Below are 19,215 nucleotides of genomic sequence, written 5' to 3' on the forward strand. Positions count from 1 at the left end.
GGGATACTGGGGTGATTTGTCATTTTCTTTTCCAGTTCATTTTACAGATGAGGAAACTGAGGCAAACAAGGTGAAGTGACTTGCCCAGAGTCACACAGCTAGTATAGTGTCTGAGACTGGATTTGAACTCAGGAGGAATTCCAAGCCCAGAACTCTGTCCGCTACAGCACCACCTAGCTGTCCTATGTTTAATATAAAGTTGTAATAAATCATTTTTTAAATCACTTCATATATAATGAAAAGGTTTCTGTATAGCAAGTTCTCACGTGATCAACAGGGGGCAGTATGAGTACAATCAATCCATCAATACACATTTACTAAGCACCCACTCTGTGCGTGGTAGGCGCCGTGCTAAGCGTTGGGTTACAGAGAGCCCTGGCCTGGAATCAGAGGACCTCAGGTCATCTCCTGCCTCTGACGTTTACTACGTCTGGGACCTGGAGTGAATCACTAACTCCCTGAGACTCAGTTTCTTCATCCGTAAAGTGACAGGGTGTGGCCTAGATAACCTTGAAGGCTCCTTACGGCTCTAAATCTATAAGCTTCATCTCAGCCCTGAAAGCCAACGGTCAACATTTTAAGAGATGATTTCCATTTTAATGCTCCCACAACCCAAACCCAAATCCGATCTGTGATCCAAACACCAGGCCTTATATTATCATAGCTCTACAGGCAAGAGATGTCTTAGATACAAGAGAAAACCAAAAGCAAGGCTTCCCAATGGAACAGAAAATGGAAACAAGAAACACACACATTAGCAGGACCAAATGACTGAAAACTGGAACAAAAATGCAAAGACTGCGAGTTGGCACGGGAAGTCAGCAGCAAAGGTCCGTCATCATCACCACCCACACCTCTGGAGCACTGCCAGGTCTGCAAAGCATGATCCTCACAATCCCTCCTCTGACCCTGCCCCGCTCCGGTCCTCACCACCGCCCCCACTGGGTGGGGCCTCCATGTCCAGGCCTCTCCTCATTCCAGCCCCTCCCGCCTCAGTCATCAAAGCCCAGATCTGACCGTGTCTTCCTCCACTTCTGCAAATTCCAGCAGCTCCCTATGGCCTCTGGGATCAAATAGCAAACCCTTCGTTTGGCTCTTAAAGCTCTTCACAGCCGGTCCCTCCCTACCTTTCCAGTCTTACATATGACTTCCAAAGCATCCTCTCGATCCAGGGCCTCCGTGCTGCCCTCCCACACAACTCTGCTTTTTCTGCTTCCCATGCACAGAAAGCTCCTCCTCACCTCTGCTTCCTGGCTGCCCTAGCTGCCTTCAAGACTCAGCCTCCCCATCCTTCCCACTTTGGGTGACTTCCCTCCGAGATGACCTCCAACTTATCCTGTACCCATCTTTCATGTATGTCTTCTCCCCCATTCGATTGTGAGCTCCTTGAGGGAAGGGACTATGTTTGTCTTTCTTTGTATCCCTGGTGCCTAGCACAGTGCCTGGCCCATAGTAGGCACTTAGTAAAGGCTTGTGGGTTTGACTTGACCGGCAAAAGTACTATCATACCCATTTTACAGATGAAGAAACTGAGAAAGGCATGAGATTCAGTGACTCACCCAAAGCCACACAGGTGGTAAATATCTAAGCCAGCACTTGAAGCCAAATGTCCTGTTCAAATTCCCCCTCTGATTTGGGACCAGTCGCTTAATCTCCTGGGCCTCAGTTTCCTCATCTGTAACATGAGAGGGCTGAAGTTGAAGGCCTCTGAGACACGCTTTTATGACACTTCGGTCAGTGTGTTTTCTATACTGCCTTGCTCTCAAGCCAACAGCACACAATGGCGATATTGGTAAACGGCTTCGACATGTACAGAGAGGTGAGGAGTTAATACAGTATTAAAACCTAGATCGATATCACCATAGTGAGTTTCTACTATAATTATACAAAGTCATCCAGGAAGAAGTGCTCTCTTTCCACATTTTATTGCATGTTATCTCCAGCATTTCACACACTTCTAGGAAAATGGACACATGCACAGGAAAACACAGACAGGGTTACTTACCGGAATGTTGTCCTTGTCATATTCTTTCAGATCTCTTAAGAAATTCATGTCTCCCAGGACTTTTTTGCTGGGACCCCAATAATCCAAGATCTGTCAGAAAAATCGATGAAGAGACATCATTTCAACATCCAAACAAAGCCATTTACCCATCCATGTCTCCTTGAACCCCCAACCCACCAAAGCTACCCAGAAATGATTTGTCCCTTCTCACACCTATCAGAACTTTGCATCTCAACTGGACACACCAGTTCATCTTCAAGAGGATTTTCTTGGGAACCTCAGCGTATGGACTTCAATTCTGTAAGTTATCGAAAACTCAGACTATCTGCCACACTTGGAACAGTGCCCTGACCTCTCTGACTCCCCAACTTCCTCCAAAGCCCAGCTCCAGTAAGAGCGCCTACATAAGGCCTTTCCTGAACCCCAGGGGTTAGGGCCACCCCCAAATTACTTAGTATTTACTTCATATGCATTTTGTGTCTGCTCACATGTGTACACGCGTCTCCCCAATAGAATTTAAGTTTCTTGAGGGCAGAGACTGTTGTATTTTTGTGTCTATATGCACAGAGCCTATCATAGCATTTGGCATATAGAAGGTGCTTAATAAATGCTAGGAACTCAATATTGAATAACACAAAGATGTTTGTTGGTGACGACTTAAAAATTCAACCAGAATCTAACCAGTTCAAGTTAATAAGGGGAAAAATCATTCCAGGCTATGATTTTTGGGAAGCATATTTGAAACTTCCCAGCAGGGAGGTCAGCGAGCAAGCATTCCTCTCAGGGATATTCTCTGCCTTGAAGCCTGTCAAGGGAAAGTGGAAGAATTCTGGACTTGGAGGGGACAGAGATCTGGATTCCAATCTTGCCTCAGTGCTAACCCAGCAGGCTGAGGAAGACCAACCTGGGGAGCCAGCCCAGGGGAGAGAAATATTCCCAGGGATTTACACAAAAGTGCACGAGCCTCAACCCCAGCGTCCTTCGGAAAGGCAGCATGTGCCAAGACCAACAACAGAATCGTGTCTTTGGCACCGTCCAGCCGTGTGACACAGGTCAAGTCACTTATGGACAGTGCAGCTCAGTGCACAGAACACTGGGCCTGGAATTGGAGACACCAGAGTTTAATGGACAGAGTGCTGAATGTGAAATCAAAGGACCTGGGATCAAATCCTGATACCTATTGCCTGTGGGGCTTTGGGCCAATCACTTCCATCTCTGGGCCTCAGTTTCCCTCTTCCGTCAAATGAGCATATTAGAACGGATGGCCTCTGAGGTCCCTTCAAGCTCTAAAGCTGGGATCCTCTGATCCTGCCTCTGACAATTCAGAGGACACGAAGAGATGGACTATGGAGAGATTCTGAGACTCACAGGATCTTATTGTTAGAGGTTATTCAATTTAATTCCTTCATTTTGCCAAAAAAAAGAAAAAAAGAAAAGAAAAGAAAAAGAAACTGAGATCCAGGAAGGTTAAATAACTTGCCCCATGGCCAAAAAGTTAGCAAGGGTCTGAGGCAGGATTCAAACTCAAGTCTTCAACCAACAGCTATTTATTAAGCAACAACATTAAGCACCTACTAAGTGCCAAGACAAAAGTGAGCCAGGCCCCGCCCTCCAAGAAGAAGTGGGGGTAGAGTACAAGCCACACTTGTGTTTGGCCTGACTCACCCTGACCAAGAATCCCCTTGACCTCGTCCCTGACAAGTGGCCATCCAGACTCCACTTGGACACATCCAATGAGGGAGAGCCCATGACCTCCCCAGGCAGTCAATCCTGCCCTTGCAATGCTCTGGTAGGATGCTTTTCCTGGCTTCAAACCTAAAACTCCCCCCTGTGGCTCCTGGTTCTGCCCTCTGGGGCCAAGCAAACCCAAGCTAATCCCTCCTCCACAAAAGAGACCTTCAAATTCTAGGAGAAAGGCCTCAATTCCCCTTTCCTTTCTCCAGACTAAACATCCCCAGCTCTTTTCATCCAGTCCTCAAATGGCAGGAACTCAGTGCCCATCTCCACTCTGGCCTCCCTCCTTGGAACACTCTCTGGTGCCCTCCAAGCTATCATTCACATCCCGTGGTCCGGTACTCCTCTCTGCTGGAGAAAAGACTGACTGGATGCCCCCGGAGGCCAAGTCCATCTCCTGACCCATTTACCCTTGCTGCAAATCTATGTAGCTTATCTTGAATGCAGACGTCAAGTCCGTCCCCCACCTTTACCTTGCCCCCAGTTCCTGCGGGATCTGTGATTTTCTCCGGTTTGATGTCCTTCATGACACAAATAGCAGCCATTACAAGCTTGACTCCAGATGGAGGATTTTTCATGGATTTCACAATAGTGATGTCAGCAGGCTGAATGGAAAAGAAAACAGAGACATCTTCAAACATCGGTTACACCTACAAGAGAAACCTAAAAAATGTCATTCGGGACTTTAAGATAAACAGCAACAACGAAAAAAAGGATTGTGTTTGACTCAAAATTATAAGCGTGTGGTTTGCTATATTGTGATTAGGGGAAAATTCCGGAATTAGAGAGTGATGGAATGCACGGAGCCCTGGCCCTGGAATCAAGAAGGAAGGCCCGGGATCAAATCCCACCCCTAACATGGACTGACGGTGTGACCCAGGGCAAGTCACTTAACCTCGGTGCCTCCGGCTGCTCTCTGGGACTGGACTGGGGGAGAGTTCTTTACACTGACAAAAGCATAATTCCTTCAGGGAAGAAAGACTAAGCAAAGGAGGATTTTGCCCAGAGACTGCTTAGGCCAACACTGACTGAGCCCAGCTCTGGATTTCTGGGGATTTCTTCCAGGACCACACAAGGAAGTCGCTCTACCCCTGCATCAGGAGGAATCACTGGCTCTGGGGCAGTAACTCCCATAGGGAAGTGCATCTTTCTCTGGATCTGGATCTAGGAGAAAGATTGCTGAATGCCCTCAGCCCCAGCCCTACACACAAGCGGCTGTGGGGAGGCAGTACGGTGAAGCGAGAGGGGGGCTGCCTTTGGAGCGGGGCATCTGGCCTGTGTGACCGTGGGAAAGTCACTTCCCTTCTCTCTAAAATAAGGGGGTTGAACTGGGTGACCCCTGAGGCTCTTCACCTGTAAAATGGGGCTAACCCGCCCTGGGCTGTTGGGAGGACCAGAGGACAAACCATAACATTCCTTACAAACACCAGTTACCATCAGGATGGTCACCCTCGGGATTCACATCAGTCCGCCATGGCGCCACTTGCCTTCAGCGTGTCCAGCGCAGAGAGGGCAGCTTCCAAGGCGGGGATGGCCTCGGCGAGGTCACTCTCACACTCGTTTTTAAGGGCCTGGGCTTCCTCGGCCTTCCCAGTAGCCAGCTCCTCGTCTATTTTCACAAACCTGCTTTTCGCTTCCACCTGGGCAGACTCGGCCTCGATCACCTGAAAGCAGCCAGCAAACCTCAGTCTGGGCACCCAAGCCAAGAAGCCTCAAGAGGCTTCATCTTTGCCTCGAAAACCTAGAAACGTGAGCTCTCATACAGTGAGAAGAGCTGTGGTGGCTAAACCTTTTTCTTAGGAGTTCTGTCGTTTAATTAAAAATAATACCGTCATATAAGGCTTTAAGGTTTGCAGCCCATTTTACAAACACCTTATTTTACCCCCCATGACAACTATAGAGGCAGGCACTATGGTTATGTCCATTTTCTGTCTGGAGAAACTGAGACTGAGAGTTAGTATTGGGTAAGATTTGAACCTGTACCTTCCCGGCTGCAAGCATGGCTGGCTGTCTCCCTAACCACTTTGAAATTCAGACCCAGAATCAATATTGATACTGACTTTTCTTTTCACCGAGCCTGGGATTACAGCGGTGAACTTCTGGAAAGGAAACTCCCTCCTCCAAAGAAGGTCAGCCCCTTCTCTGAGATGGCAGAGTCTCAAGAGCTGCCTGGGCACTGCCGGGGGAAGTGACCTGCCCAGGGCCACTAAGTGTCAGAGGCAGGACATGGAGCCAGGTCTCTGTGACCCCGAGGCCAGCTCTCTCTCTGCTGTTCCACGCTTCCCCCCTTCATCTCCCCCCATAATATGACCTTATGAAAGCACAAGCCCATTCACTCTTTCAGCAGCACCAAAACCTCCATGCTCTCTGTGCTCTCAGTCCCAGCCCTTCTTCTGTAGCTTTCTACTTAACTGATTGAGAGGATTGGCACCAAGAATGACAGGCTTGGGAGCAGACCAGAGGCTCCTAGGATTCATTGCAATGAAATTTATTTATTTAAAACAAGACAAAAAAGCAAAAGCTACCCCAGAGGGGAGGCCTGGGAGGCTAGCCACAAAACAGGAAGAAATAAGTGGGAAGGTGCCTGGCTCTGAGACTCCCAATTCTACTTTGACCCAAAGACCCACTCCCCTTTCCAGTGATGGCGAGCCAGCACCCTGGAGGCTCCCTGCCCTGTGGGGCAGACAACCTCTTACTTAGCACTACTAAGGACTGGGGCAGCTAGGTGGCGCCATAGCGCATAGGTGCTGGGCCTGGAGCAACGAAGACTCCTCTTCCTGAGCTCAAATCTAACCTCAGACACTGACTAGCTGTGTGAGCTTGGGCAAGTCACTTAACCCCACGTGCCTCAGTTTCCACATCTGAAAATGAGCTGGAGAAGGAAATGGCAAGCCACTCCAGTATCTTTGCCAAGAAAACTCTAAAAGGGGTCACGAAGAGTCAGACACAACTAAAAGTTCTCCTGAGTCTTACCACACTCCCATAGGACCTCTAGGCCTCTCTACCAACGCTGCCACCGAGCCCCCCTATATATGAGGCCTCCCCCAGTCAGAGTATGAGCTCCTCGAGAACAGAGGCTGCCATCTTTTTCTATTTCTATCACCAGTGCTTGGCATGGAGTAAGCACTTACTACGTCGTTTTATTTCTACCTCATTCTTCCATGATAGCAAGAACTTGGGATTTACGCTCAAACTGGATGAAGATGAAATCGCTAATTTGCAATTCAAGTTCTACAAACTAGGGACGTCAGCCATACCTGCCACACCCCGAAAATGCAAGAGGCGCGTTACCTTCATCATGTTGGCATTCTCCACTTTGGCCTCCTCCAGTCTGGGCTGCAGCTGAACCAGTTCTAGCTTCATCTCACCGACCTAAACGCACATGATGCCATAACATGATCTGGACTGCATTAGAAGCAGGCCTCAAATAGAGGGCAGAGCAACTCAGACGTGTTTTTTTTTCCACTGTGTGTGTGTATGTATGTATATACATATATATAATATTTTCCCAATTATATATTAAAACAATTTTTAACTTTTGAGTTCCTAATTCTGTCCCTTACTCCCCTCCCCCCCAGGACAGTAAGCAATCAGATATAGGCTACATACATGTGCAATCACGTAAAACATTTCCATATTAGTCATCGTGCACAAGAAGACAAGGAAGGAAGGAAGGAAGGAAGGAAGGAAGGAAGGAAGGAAGGAAGGAAGGAAGGAAGGAAGGAAGGAAGGAAGGAAGGAAGGAAGGAAGGAAGGAAGGAAGGAAGGAAGGAAGGAAGGAAGGAAGGAAGGAAGGAAGGAAAATGGCATGCTTCAGTCTGTATTCTGACAATATCACTTCTCTCTCTGGAGGCAGACAGCATAGCAACTAAAACACAAAAACAGGTCCCATGAGTCCTCTTCCACCTCCATGGTTCTACTATTCGTTTAAGCTAACTATAAGCTCATTGAGGGCAGGGGCTACTTCTAACAGGTACTTAGCAAATATCAAATACTACAGCTGTATAACCAGCTTGCATTTACAAAGAGGCTTTAGGTTTCTTATCTTTTTTTAAATCTTTTACATATCAAGTATGATAGCTAGTTTTATATGTACATGCTGCATCCACCGATGGAATATAAGCTCCCTGAGGGCAGAGACTGCTTTACTGTGTTTGGGACATTGCAGGCACATAACAAATGATTGACAATTGATGACCGATTGCTTGAGAGTGTTTGTTCTCTTGATAACATTCAAACAACAAAAAACTTAAACCCATATTTTAGCAAACGTTAAGAGGTCAAATGAAAAAGAGTGCATCAGGCTCAAAAGACTAAAATATTCAAAAATCAAAATCTCTAAGACATCTGCAGAGGCCTTGGGATGGAAAACACTGTCCACATCCAAAGAAAGAACTACGGAAGTCGAGTCGCTATCGCTTATTTTTACCTTCTGTTGAGTTTTGTTTCATCTTTCTGATGGTTCCTCCTATTGGTTTTAATTTTTACTCACAACTTCACTAATGTGAAAATATGTTTAATGGGTATGTAAATGTAAAGCCTATATCAGACTGTGCGCCGTCTTGGGGAGGGTGGGGGGGAGGAAGGGGGAGAAAAATTTTCAACTCAAAAGCATATGGAAGTGATTGTTGATAAATCAAAATAAATTAATTTTTTAAAAAATTTTAAAAATTTTTTAAAAATCAAAATCCCTTTTTTTTTTTGCCACATGGCTAACATGGAAATATGTTTTGCATGACTTCATATGTCTAATCAATAGCGCATTGCTTGCCTTCTCAATGGGTGGGGGAGGGAGAAAAGTTAGATGTCAAAAAATATTTTTAATGAATGTGAAAAATACATAAAAATATTTAGAAAGTAAATAAATTTAAAAATAAAATACTACATTATATAAGGAGAAATTTTTTTTTTCACAAGGCAATTGGGGTTAAGTGACTTGCCCAGGGTCACACAGCTAGTATCAAGTGTTTGGTCTGAGGCTGGATTTGAACTCAGGTCCTCCTGACTTCAGGGCCAGTACTCTATCCACTGCACCACCTAGCTGCCCCAAGGAGAATTTTTTTAAGAAACCAACTACTTAGATACTAAAGGAATTTCTCTTCAAAATAAATAAAGGAGAAACCTATCATAATGTTGTCCTTTCTTAAACAGACTCAGATGTAGCATGGGTCAAATCGTGCCCTCTGAAAAAGAACCCCAAAGCCAGCTGCAATTTCATTAGCCCTTAACATATTAGCAATGACCCCACAATCCCAAGTATTGCAGCTGATCCACCATTTCTAGAACGCTCTGCCTGCTCACTACATCTCTCAAAATTCTGAGTTTTCTTCAAAGTTCAGCTCAAGCACCACTTCCTAAACAATCCTCCAAAGCTACTGGTACTCTTCCTCCAAAATTGCTCCCGATTATTTTGCATCTACTTTGTATTTAATTATCCATGTACTTACTATTCACCCCTCCCCCACAGGGACTTTTAAAAAAAATTCACATTCCCAGGGCCTGGCACATAGCAGGAACTTAATAAATGATCGTTAATTCATTTTTAATGGTTTCATAAATCCATCTGCCTGTATAAGCTGGTTACACACGGCAAACTACAAGAGGTACCAATGGAATACCCAAAAGCCACTGAAAAGATTCTTGACGAGACCAAAGAAGTTCTTCTTGCTTCTATTTTTCAGGCATAAGTAGCCCCACTTCCTCCCAAATCTGGGGCAGTTCTTCTGAAGGACGGCCTTGTGAACGCTGGAGGGACACGCGATTGCTGGCTGGCTGAGAGACTGCAAAGTTGTGGTTCCACAGACAGGACGCACGAGGTAGATGGGACGTTGGAGGGTTGGAAGACTTCAAGAAAAGCAACCCGGGCTTTCTGAATAGCATACGAGAGACCTCCCTGAAGCCACCAACATGTAGGCAGCCAGCTGCCTGTGTGTCCCTGGATTCTCAGCCCTTAAAAGCCTGGAAAGTGCTAAGAGTGGGCTCTGCTGAGTGAGATCCCCCTCCCTCGCTCTGGCTGAGGGGTGATCTTATCGGATTCCCAGCCAAAGAGCCCCTTTATTCTTGATTTCTTTATTCTACTCTGTAGAAGTCCCCCAATTTCTTTTACTCTTTACTTGGATGACGAGGAATACTAGTGGGGATGATCTTCTGCATACCCAGAGTTTAGTGAGAGGAAGGTATGCAGGCAATTAGAGGCTAAGTATAACCCCACCCCTGAAAACAATCAGGGAAAGTGTGATTTATTCCAGCCCCCAAAATGTCATACCCCTAGACTACCACTGTTTAAAGAATGGTGGATGAATGTGATTTTAGCCCAATAAGCCTTTCAGAGATGGGAGTTAGGGAGAGATAGCCCAATCACATGCTCCTGGATCCTGCCTACTCCATCCCCACAAGCTTCTAGCAGTGATGTGAGCCTTCCCATTGCTCTTCACAAAGGCAAAAATCACAGTCTCCCTTAGAGACAGGGTGAGCCAGAACCCAGACCAGATATCTATCCATGCCATATGCAAACCAGATATATCTTTACATCAGATGGCCATCCACATATACCTTGTATATGGTAATGAAATAACATCAGAAAGTGTTAACGGTCTTCTTGTTATGGTCCCCCCCTCCTCCCTATCCCCCAGTGCCATTCTTAAGAAGTCAGTGATTTTACCTGGGATTCAGCAAAATCTAATTTGTCAAGCCCATTGGTGTATCTGAATTTGGATTTCATGACGGCCTGGCGCTTCTGAGTCAAAAGCTGCCGGAATGCTGCAATCAACTCCAGGTAAGATGTAGGAGTCACATAGTTATGTCGTCCCAAGTCTTGCAAGAACCTAAAATAAGGGTAGATAACATGCCAGTTGGACTTACTGGGCTTCACAAAGCAAGAGAGAAAATGCTACATGTTGGGCATTGATAAGTCATTCAAAAAGCATTTATTAAGCACTTTCTGTGTGCCAAACATTGTGCTACGTGCCAAAGATGCAAAAACAAAAATTAAACACTCTTTGCTCAAGCCACTTACATTCTGTCAACTGAAATAACATGGGACACATAAAAGTAGATGCAAAAGATTCAAAGTAATTGGAGGGGGACCACTAAATTTAGGAGGAAAATGTAAAGTATTAAAAGGCGAATTTTCATTTTCTAATTGTAGAAAATGTCTATTTTCTGAAATTCTAAATATATCAACATAATGGGGTTTCAAATGATGCCCATTCGATGTATGCATGTACAGACGTAAGAGGATGTGTGTCATGAGTTTGCAATGGAAAACAAATGAAATGGCTTTGGGTAGTTTTCTCTAAGCCTAGACACTTTTGCAGTTGCCCATGTCAGCCGGCTCAAGGGGAATATAATGTGAGATACATGATTGACAAGAGGTCACAGCAGTAAACCTACCTCCCTGTGCCAGGGAAAAGGGCACAAGCTGATTCTAGCAGAAAACAACACGGTCATAAACCTTAATATGGGTATTATCAGCATTGGCTTCAAAAGTCAATAATCAGTCAATAAACATTGATTTAGCACCTGTTAGGTGCCAGGTACTGCTCAAAGGATCTTTTTAACCAACCAGACCCCATACAGTCACTGGGTCATCCACAATCAGACATTCAACCATCCTCATCATCATTAGTCACTACAGAATTGTTGTACATCTCCTATCTCATTTGAGTCTCATGCCAGCCCAATGAGGTAGAGACTTCAGGAATTATGACCCCTCTTTACAGATGAGGAGACTGAGGTTCAAGGAAGATAAATAAGAAGCAGCCTTGTACAGCAGAAAGAGCATTGGTTCTGAAGTCAAAGGATCTGGGTTCAAATCCCTGCTCTTGTGTGACCTGGGGCAAGTTACTTGAGTTTCTCCATCAGGAAAACACAAGGGTTTGACTCGCTGGCCGGTCAGGTCTTTCCTAGGTCTGGATTGTTGAGCCTACAAGTCTGGCTCTGGGAGAAGTAACAAGGGACATGCCTCTGATGACATATGATATACATGACATCACAGAAAAATGATGATTTCTCAAGGCAAAAATATGGACTAAAAACTCATAGTCCAGCCTTCTAGTTTCCACCCCACATAAACAGGCTGGATGTGGGACACCCACTCTGAGAAGCGGTTGGACTTCAAGCAGGATGAGCTTTTTTTTCATTTCCTTGATTTCCCAAAGGACACCAACACAAGAGGGTCACCATTTTAAAAATAGTAATCAAGATCCTAAAAAGATTTTAACAAAGTAAAACACACACACACACACACACACACACACACACACACACACACAGAGAATTCCTCAACCTTTCAAAGGTGAAACATTCGAAACAAAGAATGACTGTCATTTTTCCAAAGACATTAATGAACCTTGCTGAGAGATCCATAATGGACGTGTGAAAGTGTTTACAGATGGGAACCACTTCTAGTCTCTCGTTTTTGGTGAGCTCCAGGGTCTCCAAGAATTTAACGGCCACACGTTCCAAGGCGTCGTCAGGCCACGGCTGAGAAAGAAAGTCATCATATGAAATGCAAACATTTCTATTCTTTTACTATTGGAAGGCACCAATGTCTAAGGCTGTTCACTTTAGCAAGTCATTTACTGAGCACTTACTATGTGCTGGGCTCTGGAGACACAAAGACAGAAATGAGACAGTCCTGGACCTCTAGGAGCTCACGCTGTGACCACGAAGAAATGACGTACATATAGAAGTATCAATCAATCAAAAAGCATTTACGTCTACCATATGCCAGGCGCCAGGCTAGGCACTAGGGATACAGAGGCAAAAATGACAGCATCTCCTATCAAGGAGCCTACATTCCTCTGGGGAGATATGACATGGACAGAGATAAGCTAACACAAGCTAATTTATACTCTTTGGGGGGATCCTTGGACACAGAAAATACAAAATAATTTGCTTCAAAATATTTCTCTGTATAAACATCCTATCCCTCTCCCAACCCCCTTGAGAGCAGAGACTATTTTGGTTTGCTCTTTGTGTCAACAGAGGTATTCAATAAATGCTCGCTGAATGAATGAACTGCTATTAACCAGCCCTCCTGGTACAAATCACAGCAATGGAATCTAACAGAATGAGACCTAGCTCAATTCAATGTTTCTGAGACTTGAGTTCTAGAAGAGGGAAATGCCGAAAGGTCAATGACCAACAATGACAAAATCCTAAGTCTGTTGCACAAATGAAACAAAACCCATTTGGAACAAACCTGGAACCAGTCGATGGTGCAGCAATTGATGAGGGACGGGAACTGCCTCAGGCGATTGCGAAAAGCATCACCAATGGGACTGAAGGCGACAACGACATGGAGGTTGTCTCGACATTGATTCACAAAGAAGGCAAACAGGGCCAAGGGACTGAGCTCGCCATGTTTGATGCCAGCCTGGGCTGCCGGACGAACACCCTAAGGAGCGGAAGAAGACGATACGGTCACTGAAAATGGAAAGGATTAATTTTTTAATAACTAATTCATTTATTTTTAGTTTTCAATATTCACTTTCATAAAATTTTGAGTTTTAAATTTTCTCCCCCTCCCTCTCCTCCTTCCTCCCCAAGACAGTGTGCAATCTGATACAGGCTCTACTTAACCATTCACATTAAGCATATTTTCCCATTAGTCATGATGTAAAGAATTAGAACTGATGAGAGGAACCATGAGAATGAAGCAATAAAGCAAAACAAGAAAAGAAGAGCAATTACTATCCTTCCATATGCATTCAGACGCCATAGTCCTTTCTCTGGATGTGGGTAGCATTTTCCATAATGAGTCTTTTGGAGCTGTCTTAGATCCCTTGCACTGCTGAGAAGAGCCAAGTCTCTCAAAGTCAGTCATCACACAATGCGGCTGTTACTGTGTACGTTCTCCTGGTTCTGCTCATTTCACTCAGCATCAGTTCATGTAAGTCCAGGTTTTTCTGAAGTCTGCCTGCTCATCATTTCTTACAGCACAATAGTATTCCATTACATTCATATACCACAACTTCTTCAGCCATTCCCCAATGGATGGGCATCCTCTCAACTTCCAATTCTTTGCCACACAAAAAGAGCTGCTATCAATATTTTTGTACATGTGGGTCCTTTTCCCATTTATATGATCATTTTGAATACAGACCTAGAAGTACTATTGTTGGGTCAAAGGGTATGCAGAATTTTATAGTCCTTTGGGCACAGAATGGAAAGGATTATTAAAAGTTGAAATCTGTGTTCAAGGAACATTTTCATCATTCTTTCTCTAAACATCCTCAGAAATTGGACATTCTCTACGTTTACCTCAGAGATGCGGCCTGCTTATGGTCTTAGCTCTCAATGTAATTTCTAATCCCATGATTCTATGCATCAGTCATGCTACATGCCAGGCATGTTGCTGAGCAATGAGTAGACAAAGAAAAGCAAATCTATTTTTTGTTTCCATTGGTGCCCAACACACTAACAATGGTCAATAAATATAGAAGATAAAATAGAAGAGGAATTTCCAACATGCCCAAATTGAATTTCTCTTTTACTTGTTCAATTCACCCACAACAAAATCATCTGAAGACAATTCACTTAAGTCTAACTTGCCTAAAGACCCATTACGAGGCTCTCCCTTGGCAGTCCTGGTGCCTAGCACAGAATAGGCTGGGGAGAAGACCTGGACCTGCAATTTCAGTGGCATCAGGAGCTTGTGGATGAAAAACTCCCCCCACCCACAAAGGTCAGCACCCTCTCCGCACCTTCGCATCCTGACAATCAGAGCACCATCAAGCAGATATCAAGAGGCGAGAAATGAATTCTGGTCTTTGAGACTCTGGGCTGCTTCACACAGTAACTATTTTAAAAAACTTGCTGAATTTAAACCTGTCAATCAGCTCATCTAATTATTCTGCACTTTTGCATCCTCTCTGGCTGGAGGCTGCCCCCCTTCCACTTCCTTTTTGGCACTGGCCTGCATGCAGAATACCAGAATGCTTTTCAGCAGGGAAACCACATTCACCATGTCTGACGTCTGCCTCAATTTACGACCAAATCAGATTTCTCCATATAGGCACATCCTACATGAATTGAACACCAGGATGTTAAAACTCTATCTTGTTCTGGACCCCTGATTACCTTCTCCCCCACTCCTAGTCAGTATAGTAAGTAGCCATCATAAAGGGACAATAGCAAAAAGTAAGAGTGCAAGGGAAACCTAGAAGTCCCACACAAACCGTCCCAAAGATCAAAGGAGCATAATTTACAAATTACAACATATATTAACCAAAAATCACATCTTGGTAATATATGCTGAATCAGGGTACTCATCCAGATGCTACCATCAGGGCCTTCTGGTCCTGTGACATGTATATCTCAGACAAATTCCAGAAGACCAGCAGATCACAAATGGTGCTGATAATTCTGAGATGATGTGGACATGTTAATTTTAAAACTTAACCGACAAATTTGAAATGACTTGGATATGTTAATGAGCTAATCCCAAGGTTGGCACAGATAAGAGTCTGTTCCCCCAAAAAGCCCTGTAAAAAGGAGACCCCAAACTCCTTCCCTCCTTCCGTCTCCAAAGGGTCCATGTTGCTGAGTGTTCCCAACTCTAATGCATGGTTATGTGAGTGACTCTCTGTGATTCTGCCCTTCCTCATCCTCTTTCCCATCACTCCCTTCCTTGTTCTACCACCTCACCCCACATCCCCACGCCATGTGCCTTTGCATCCTTTTCAATGCTTGCCTCTGTATCTTCTGTGACCCTACATTCTCTGAGCCTAATTAAAGTGTGATTGCAGCCTCACTTTCCCCTGCCATTGTGGTCTTTCCCAGAAAGTACCCAAAGAACCAGGCATGCCTACCTCCATTTCATAGTTTTATAAATTATTAATCCAATAGCAACCACAGGTGTTACAGGAGCAGAAAGGAGATACATTCTAGATGGGTTTTATGTGGTTCTCACATGTGCCACCTAGAAGCCCCCCATGCTCTACTTCACATCCGCAAAAGTAGGCAGAGTCTCACTGGGACCATGAGCTCACTGTTCCCTGTGATTACTCGTTACTTTCTACTCTTAATCTCAGACATCTGGGGAATGATCCAGGGGCTGGCCAAGGTTAACACAAAGCTGTAACTCAAAGCTCAGCCCCTACCCCTGAGACCTTTGCTAGCTATATCACCCTGTATGTCCCTTCTCTATATTTGGCATGTATTTGCATATTTTTATCGAGAGTTTGTAGGAACAGAGAGGAGACGGCCCCTCTGTCCCCTGTACTCATCAGCCCTCATTCCATTCTGGGCACCACAGTTTAAGAAAGGATGGATTAGCTAGAGCATCTGCAGAGGAAAGCAGATGGGATGATGGAAGGCCCTGAGACACAGCGAGTCCGCTCTTCTTGAAAGCCTTTGAGAAGAGGCTGGCAGACTGCTTGTCAAGTACGTCATGTGGGTGTTCCTTTCAGGTATGGGTTGGATGAGATGATGGTGGCCAAGGTCCTTCCTTCTCCCAGATTCTGTGCTGTGTGTGACCTGCTACTTCCTATGACAGAATATAAGCTCCTTGAAGGCAGGAGCTTTCACTTTTGTCTTGTTATCCCCAAAGCCTAAGGCAGCCTCTGGCACACAGTAGGTGTTTAATCAATGCTTGTTCACTGACTGATACCATCTCATTTAGATCAGAACAGGAGCTCAGTGGAAGCCAGCATCCCACATGAATTGTTGGGGCCACTTTGAAGGATGGTATTCATTCCATCAGAGCAATACTTGCAGTTCTCCAGTATTAGTTTATGATGATATCATAGGATCAAAGGAGCCCAGATGTAGATAAAGGACCTTAGGGACCTGAGTCCAGCCCTTTGCCAGGCACCAGTGAAAGCCAACATGCACCACGGGCCATGGGTGTCAAACTCTAATAGAAAGGGTGCCACTAATCTGTACAAAAGGATCCCTGCAGACTGCCTATGACTTCGCTTAGAAATGTAATGTTATCCATGTTTTATTGTATTTTTACTTATTTATGTCCTGAATACATTTAAATCTGGTTTGGCCCACATGAGAATGCTGTGGGCCACATGCAGCCCACAGGCCACATTTTTGACACCCCCGCCCTAAACTGGTCTAGGAGATTTCAACACTTACCTTTTCTCCTGTCCATATAACCATAAAATAACTGAAATAGATCTTTTCCCACTCATAAGACCTAATAAACAAGGTTAAAGAAATGAGATGAATTTTCTATCACAAACAAAATGTCAGGCTTAGTATCGTGTCTTAGAGTAGAGCTTGATCTAGGTTCCATTTGTTTGCTTTTTAAAAAATTTTTGATAATTATTTTAATATAATTAGTCTTCTTAGCAGTCCTACATATTTTATTTTATAGACTTCACCAGGGTATCAAAGGGGTTCATGACCTTAAGGTTAAGAAACCCTGTCTTAGGATGACTTTTAAACTAAGTTAAGACCTACAATAAATTCATTTATCCACTTTCCAATTCACAAAATAACTCTCCAGAGACCACAATTCATCAGGATACGAAAACCTGCCATCCATACCTCCATCACTTCCTGTTTTTCATCCGCTGCAAAAATGTTTGGGACTTCTCCAGTGTTAAGTACACTATCAACATCCTCTAAAAACGCTTCCTCCTTGATTTGCGTGTCTGTGATGAGGAACACTGTCTTCAAGCCCTTCATCCCTGCACTTCTCAGCAGGTTCTGAAGAGCAAAAAAGGAACTCAGAAAGCATGATCAAAAAAAAAAAAAAGGAAAGGAAAGCATGATCCAGTTGGAGTGTGTGATCAGCCCATGAGTTCTTTCCCTCCACCCTCACTTTCTACCATCAATACGAAGGACCATAGAGTTAAAGCCGGAAGGGACCTCAACTGTCATCTAATCCAATGTCCTCATTTTATAGAGGAGGAAACTAAGACCCAGGGAGGCTAAGTACTCATACCATCATCATCATCATCATCATCATCAGACCCTAACAGACCTTTCTCAAGGTGACATAGTGGCTCAGATATCACAGCAGCTACATTCCTAGTTATAGAATGGTGACAAGGAAATCAGCTATTATTGATTATAAGATTAAAATCTCTTCTTTAGGAAAAGCCAGCCCTAACAGCTGAGCCAGACTAACATAGATAGACTCTTAAGTCTGGATTACCTATAGGTGTAGTGAATAGATAGATTGAGAACCTTATCATTTAGTAGCAGATAACTTAGAAGAACAAAATAACTGTAAGACTGTAAGGTTTTTCAAAAGGCTAAATTACCCTTTTTAGCAGAAAGGGGGGACTGACCAGAGGCTAAATTCCCCTTTCTAGCAGCTGGAGAAAGGTTAGCCAGAGGTTAAGCTCCTCTTTCCAAGCTCCCTTTTTTCTCTTGAGCTAGAGTCCAAGTTGAGTAAAGGACTCTGCTGAGGATGATGGGGGGGAAAGGGTACTGCTAACTATCGACCACAAAGTCCTTTATCCCAGGACACTTTCTGGTTACAAAAGGTACCACATGCAGGAAAGGACTTCTGGCATAGGATTAAGGAAGTCTGGGAGAAGCTAACTCAGGTGACCTCCCTTGTCTAATTGAATTACGTTCAAGTTTCTGTCTTTGTTACAAAAATCAGCTCTGTAAATCACTCCTGGTCTCTGACCTCTGAGGAGTCAGGGAACCTAATTTGGTATGCAAATACTAGCTTTGCAATTTACATCACAGACGGCTGGGTAACTTTGTCCTCAGTTTTCTTTTTTATTTCAGATAATTAATTTTTACAGTTGGCATCCCAGATGGGAGCTATGAAATTGACTCCAGACTTCCATAAGTGGTCCTTTCCAAGGAATCTCCCTGAGAGCTCTCTGGTCACTGAGGGACTTCTTCTCCGAGGGCCATCTCTCCTCAGCCCAGAATCAAAATTCTTCCAAGCTAAGGTAAGCCTCTACTTTAAGGAGGAAACCACCAACACTACCAAATTTTTTACTCTGCAGAAATTAAGTGCAAATTTCTAAGATTCTTTCAAGTTGAAGGCAGTCTCCACTATGGAGAAGAAAAAGTGTTGCTTTTTTTTGGGGGGGGGAATCCTCCACATTAGTGGGTAAGAAAGGGTATTTTTGTTTTAGAAAATGCTCTTTACCAGAAGATTATTCCCTGGTGAAGAAAAGTTTTTAAAGAAAAAAAAACCCTTTAAGAAGTAAAACAGGCATTTCATTTTTCTTTTAAAAATCCTCTTTTTTTTAATGTGTTTTATCAAGAGAACCTAAAAGAAGTAGAATTCTCTATTGGGAACTTGTTCTAAATAAACTTGAACTTAAAAAAAAAAAGAGAACAGGAAGGAAAACTTTGCTAAATTGTCTTAAATGTGTGTGTGTGTGTGTGTGTGTGTGTGTGTGCATGCATCTATGTATATACAAAGTGCACTTTACATGGGTGAACCCAAATAACAAATTAGACTAAAGCAATTTGACATTGTTACTAAATTACATTTTCTAACTGATAAGATTAAAAACATTAAGACAAACAGTAAACAGAAG

At 44.0% G+C, this 19,215-nt stretch overlaps 1 protein-coding gene across 2 annotated transcripts in view; it reads right to left on the reverse strand.

Annotated features, from left to right (window-relative positions):
- DNAH12 (dynein axonemal heavy chain 12) overlaps window positions 1–19,215 on the reverse strand; it is a 182,171-nt gene that overhangs the window by 64,128 nt on the left and 98,828 nt on the right. Inside the window, exons 44-51 of one of the 2 annotated variants that reach the window (XM_020968975.2) lie at window positions 17,246–17,407; window positions 12,945–13,139; window positions 12,090–12,223; window positions 10,401–10,563; window positions 7,031–7,111; window positions 5,227–5,403; window positions 4,213–4,344; window positions 2,006–2,095 (exon numbers count right to left, since the gene is read on the reverse strand). In XM_020968975.2, coding sequence (XP_020824634.1) covers window positions 2,006–2,095; window positions 4,213–4,344; window positions 5,227–5,403; window positions 7,031–7,111; window positions 10,401–10,563; window positions 12,090–12,223; window positions 12,945–13,139; window positions 17,246–17,407 — 1,134 coding nt within the window. Of the gene's footprint in view, window positions 1–2,005; window positions 2,096–4,212; window positions 4,345–5,226; window positions 5,404–7,030; window positions 7,112–9,264; window positions 9,609–10,400; window positions 10,564–12,089; window positions 12,224–12,944; window positions 13,140–17,245; window positions 17,408–19,215 lie in introns of those variants that run through there. The other variant, XM_020968988.2, reaches the window with a different exon arrangement.

Source organism: Phascolarctos cinereus, unplaced genomic scaffold, assembly GCF_003287225.1.
Source record: "Phascolarctos cinereus isolate Bilbo 61053 unplaced genomic scaffold, phaCin_HiC Scaffold_4;HRSCAF=312, whole genome shotgun sequence".
Lineage (NCBI taxonomy): Eukaryota > Metazoa > Chordata > Mammalia > Diprotodontia > Phascolarctidae > Phascolarctos > Phascolarctos cinereus.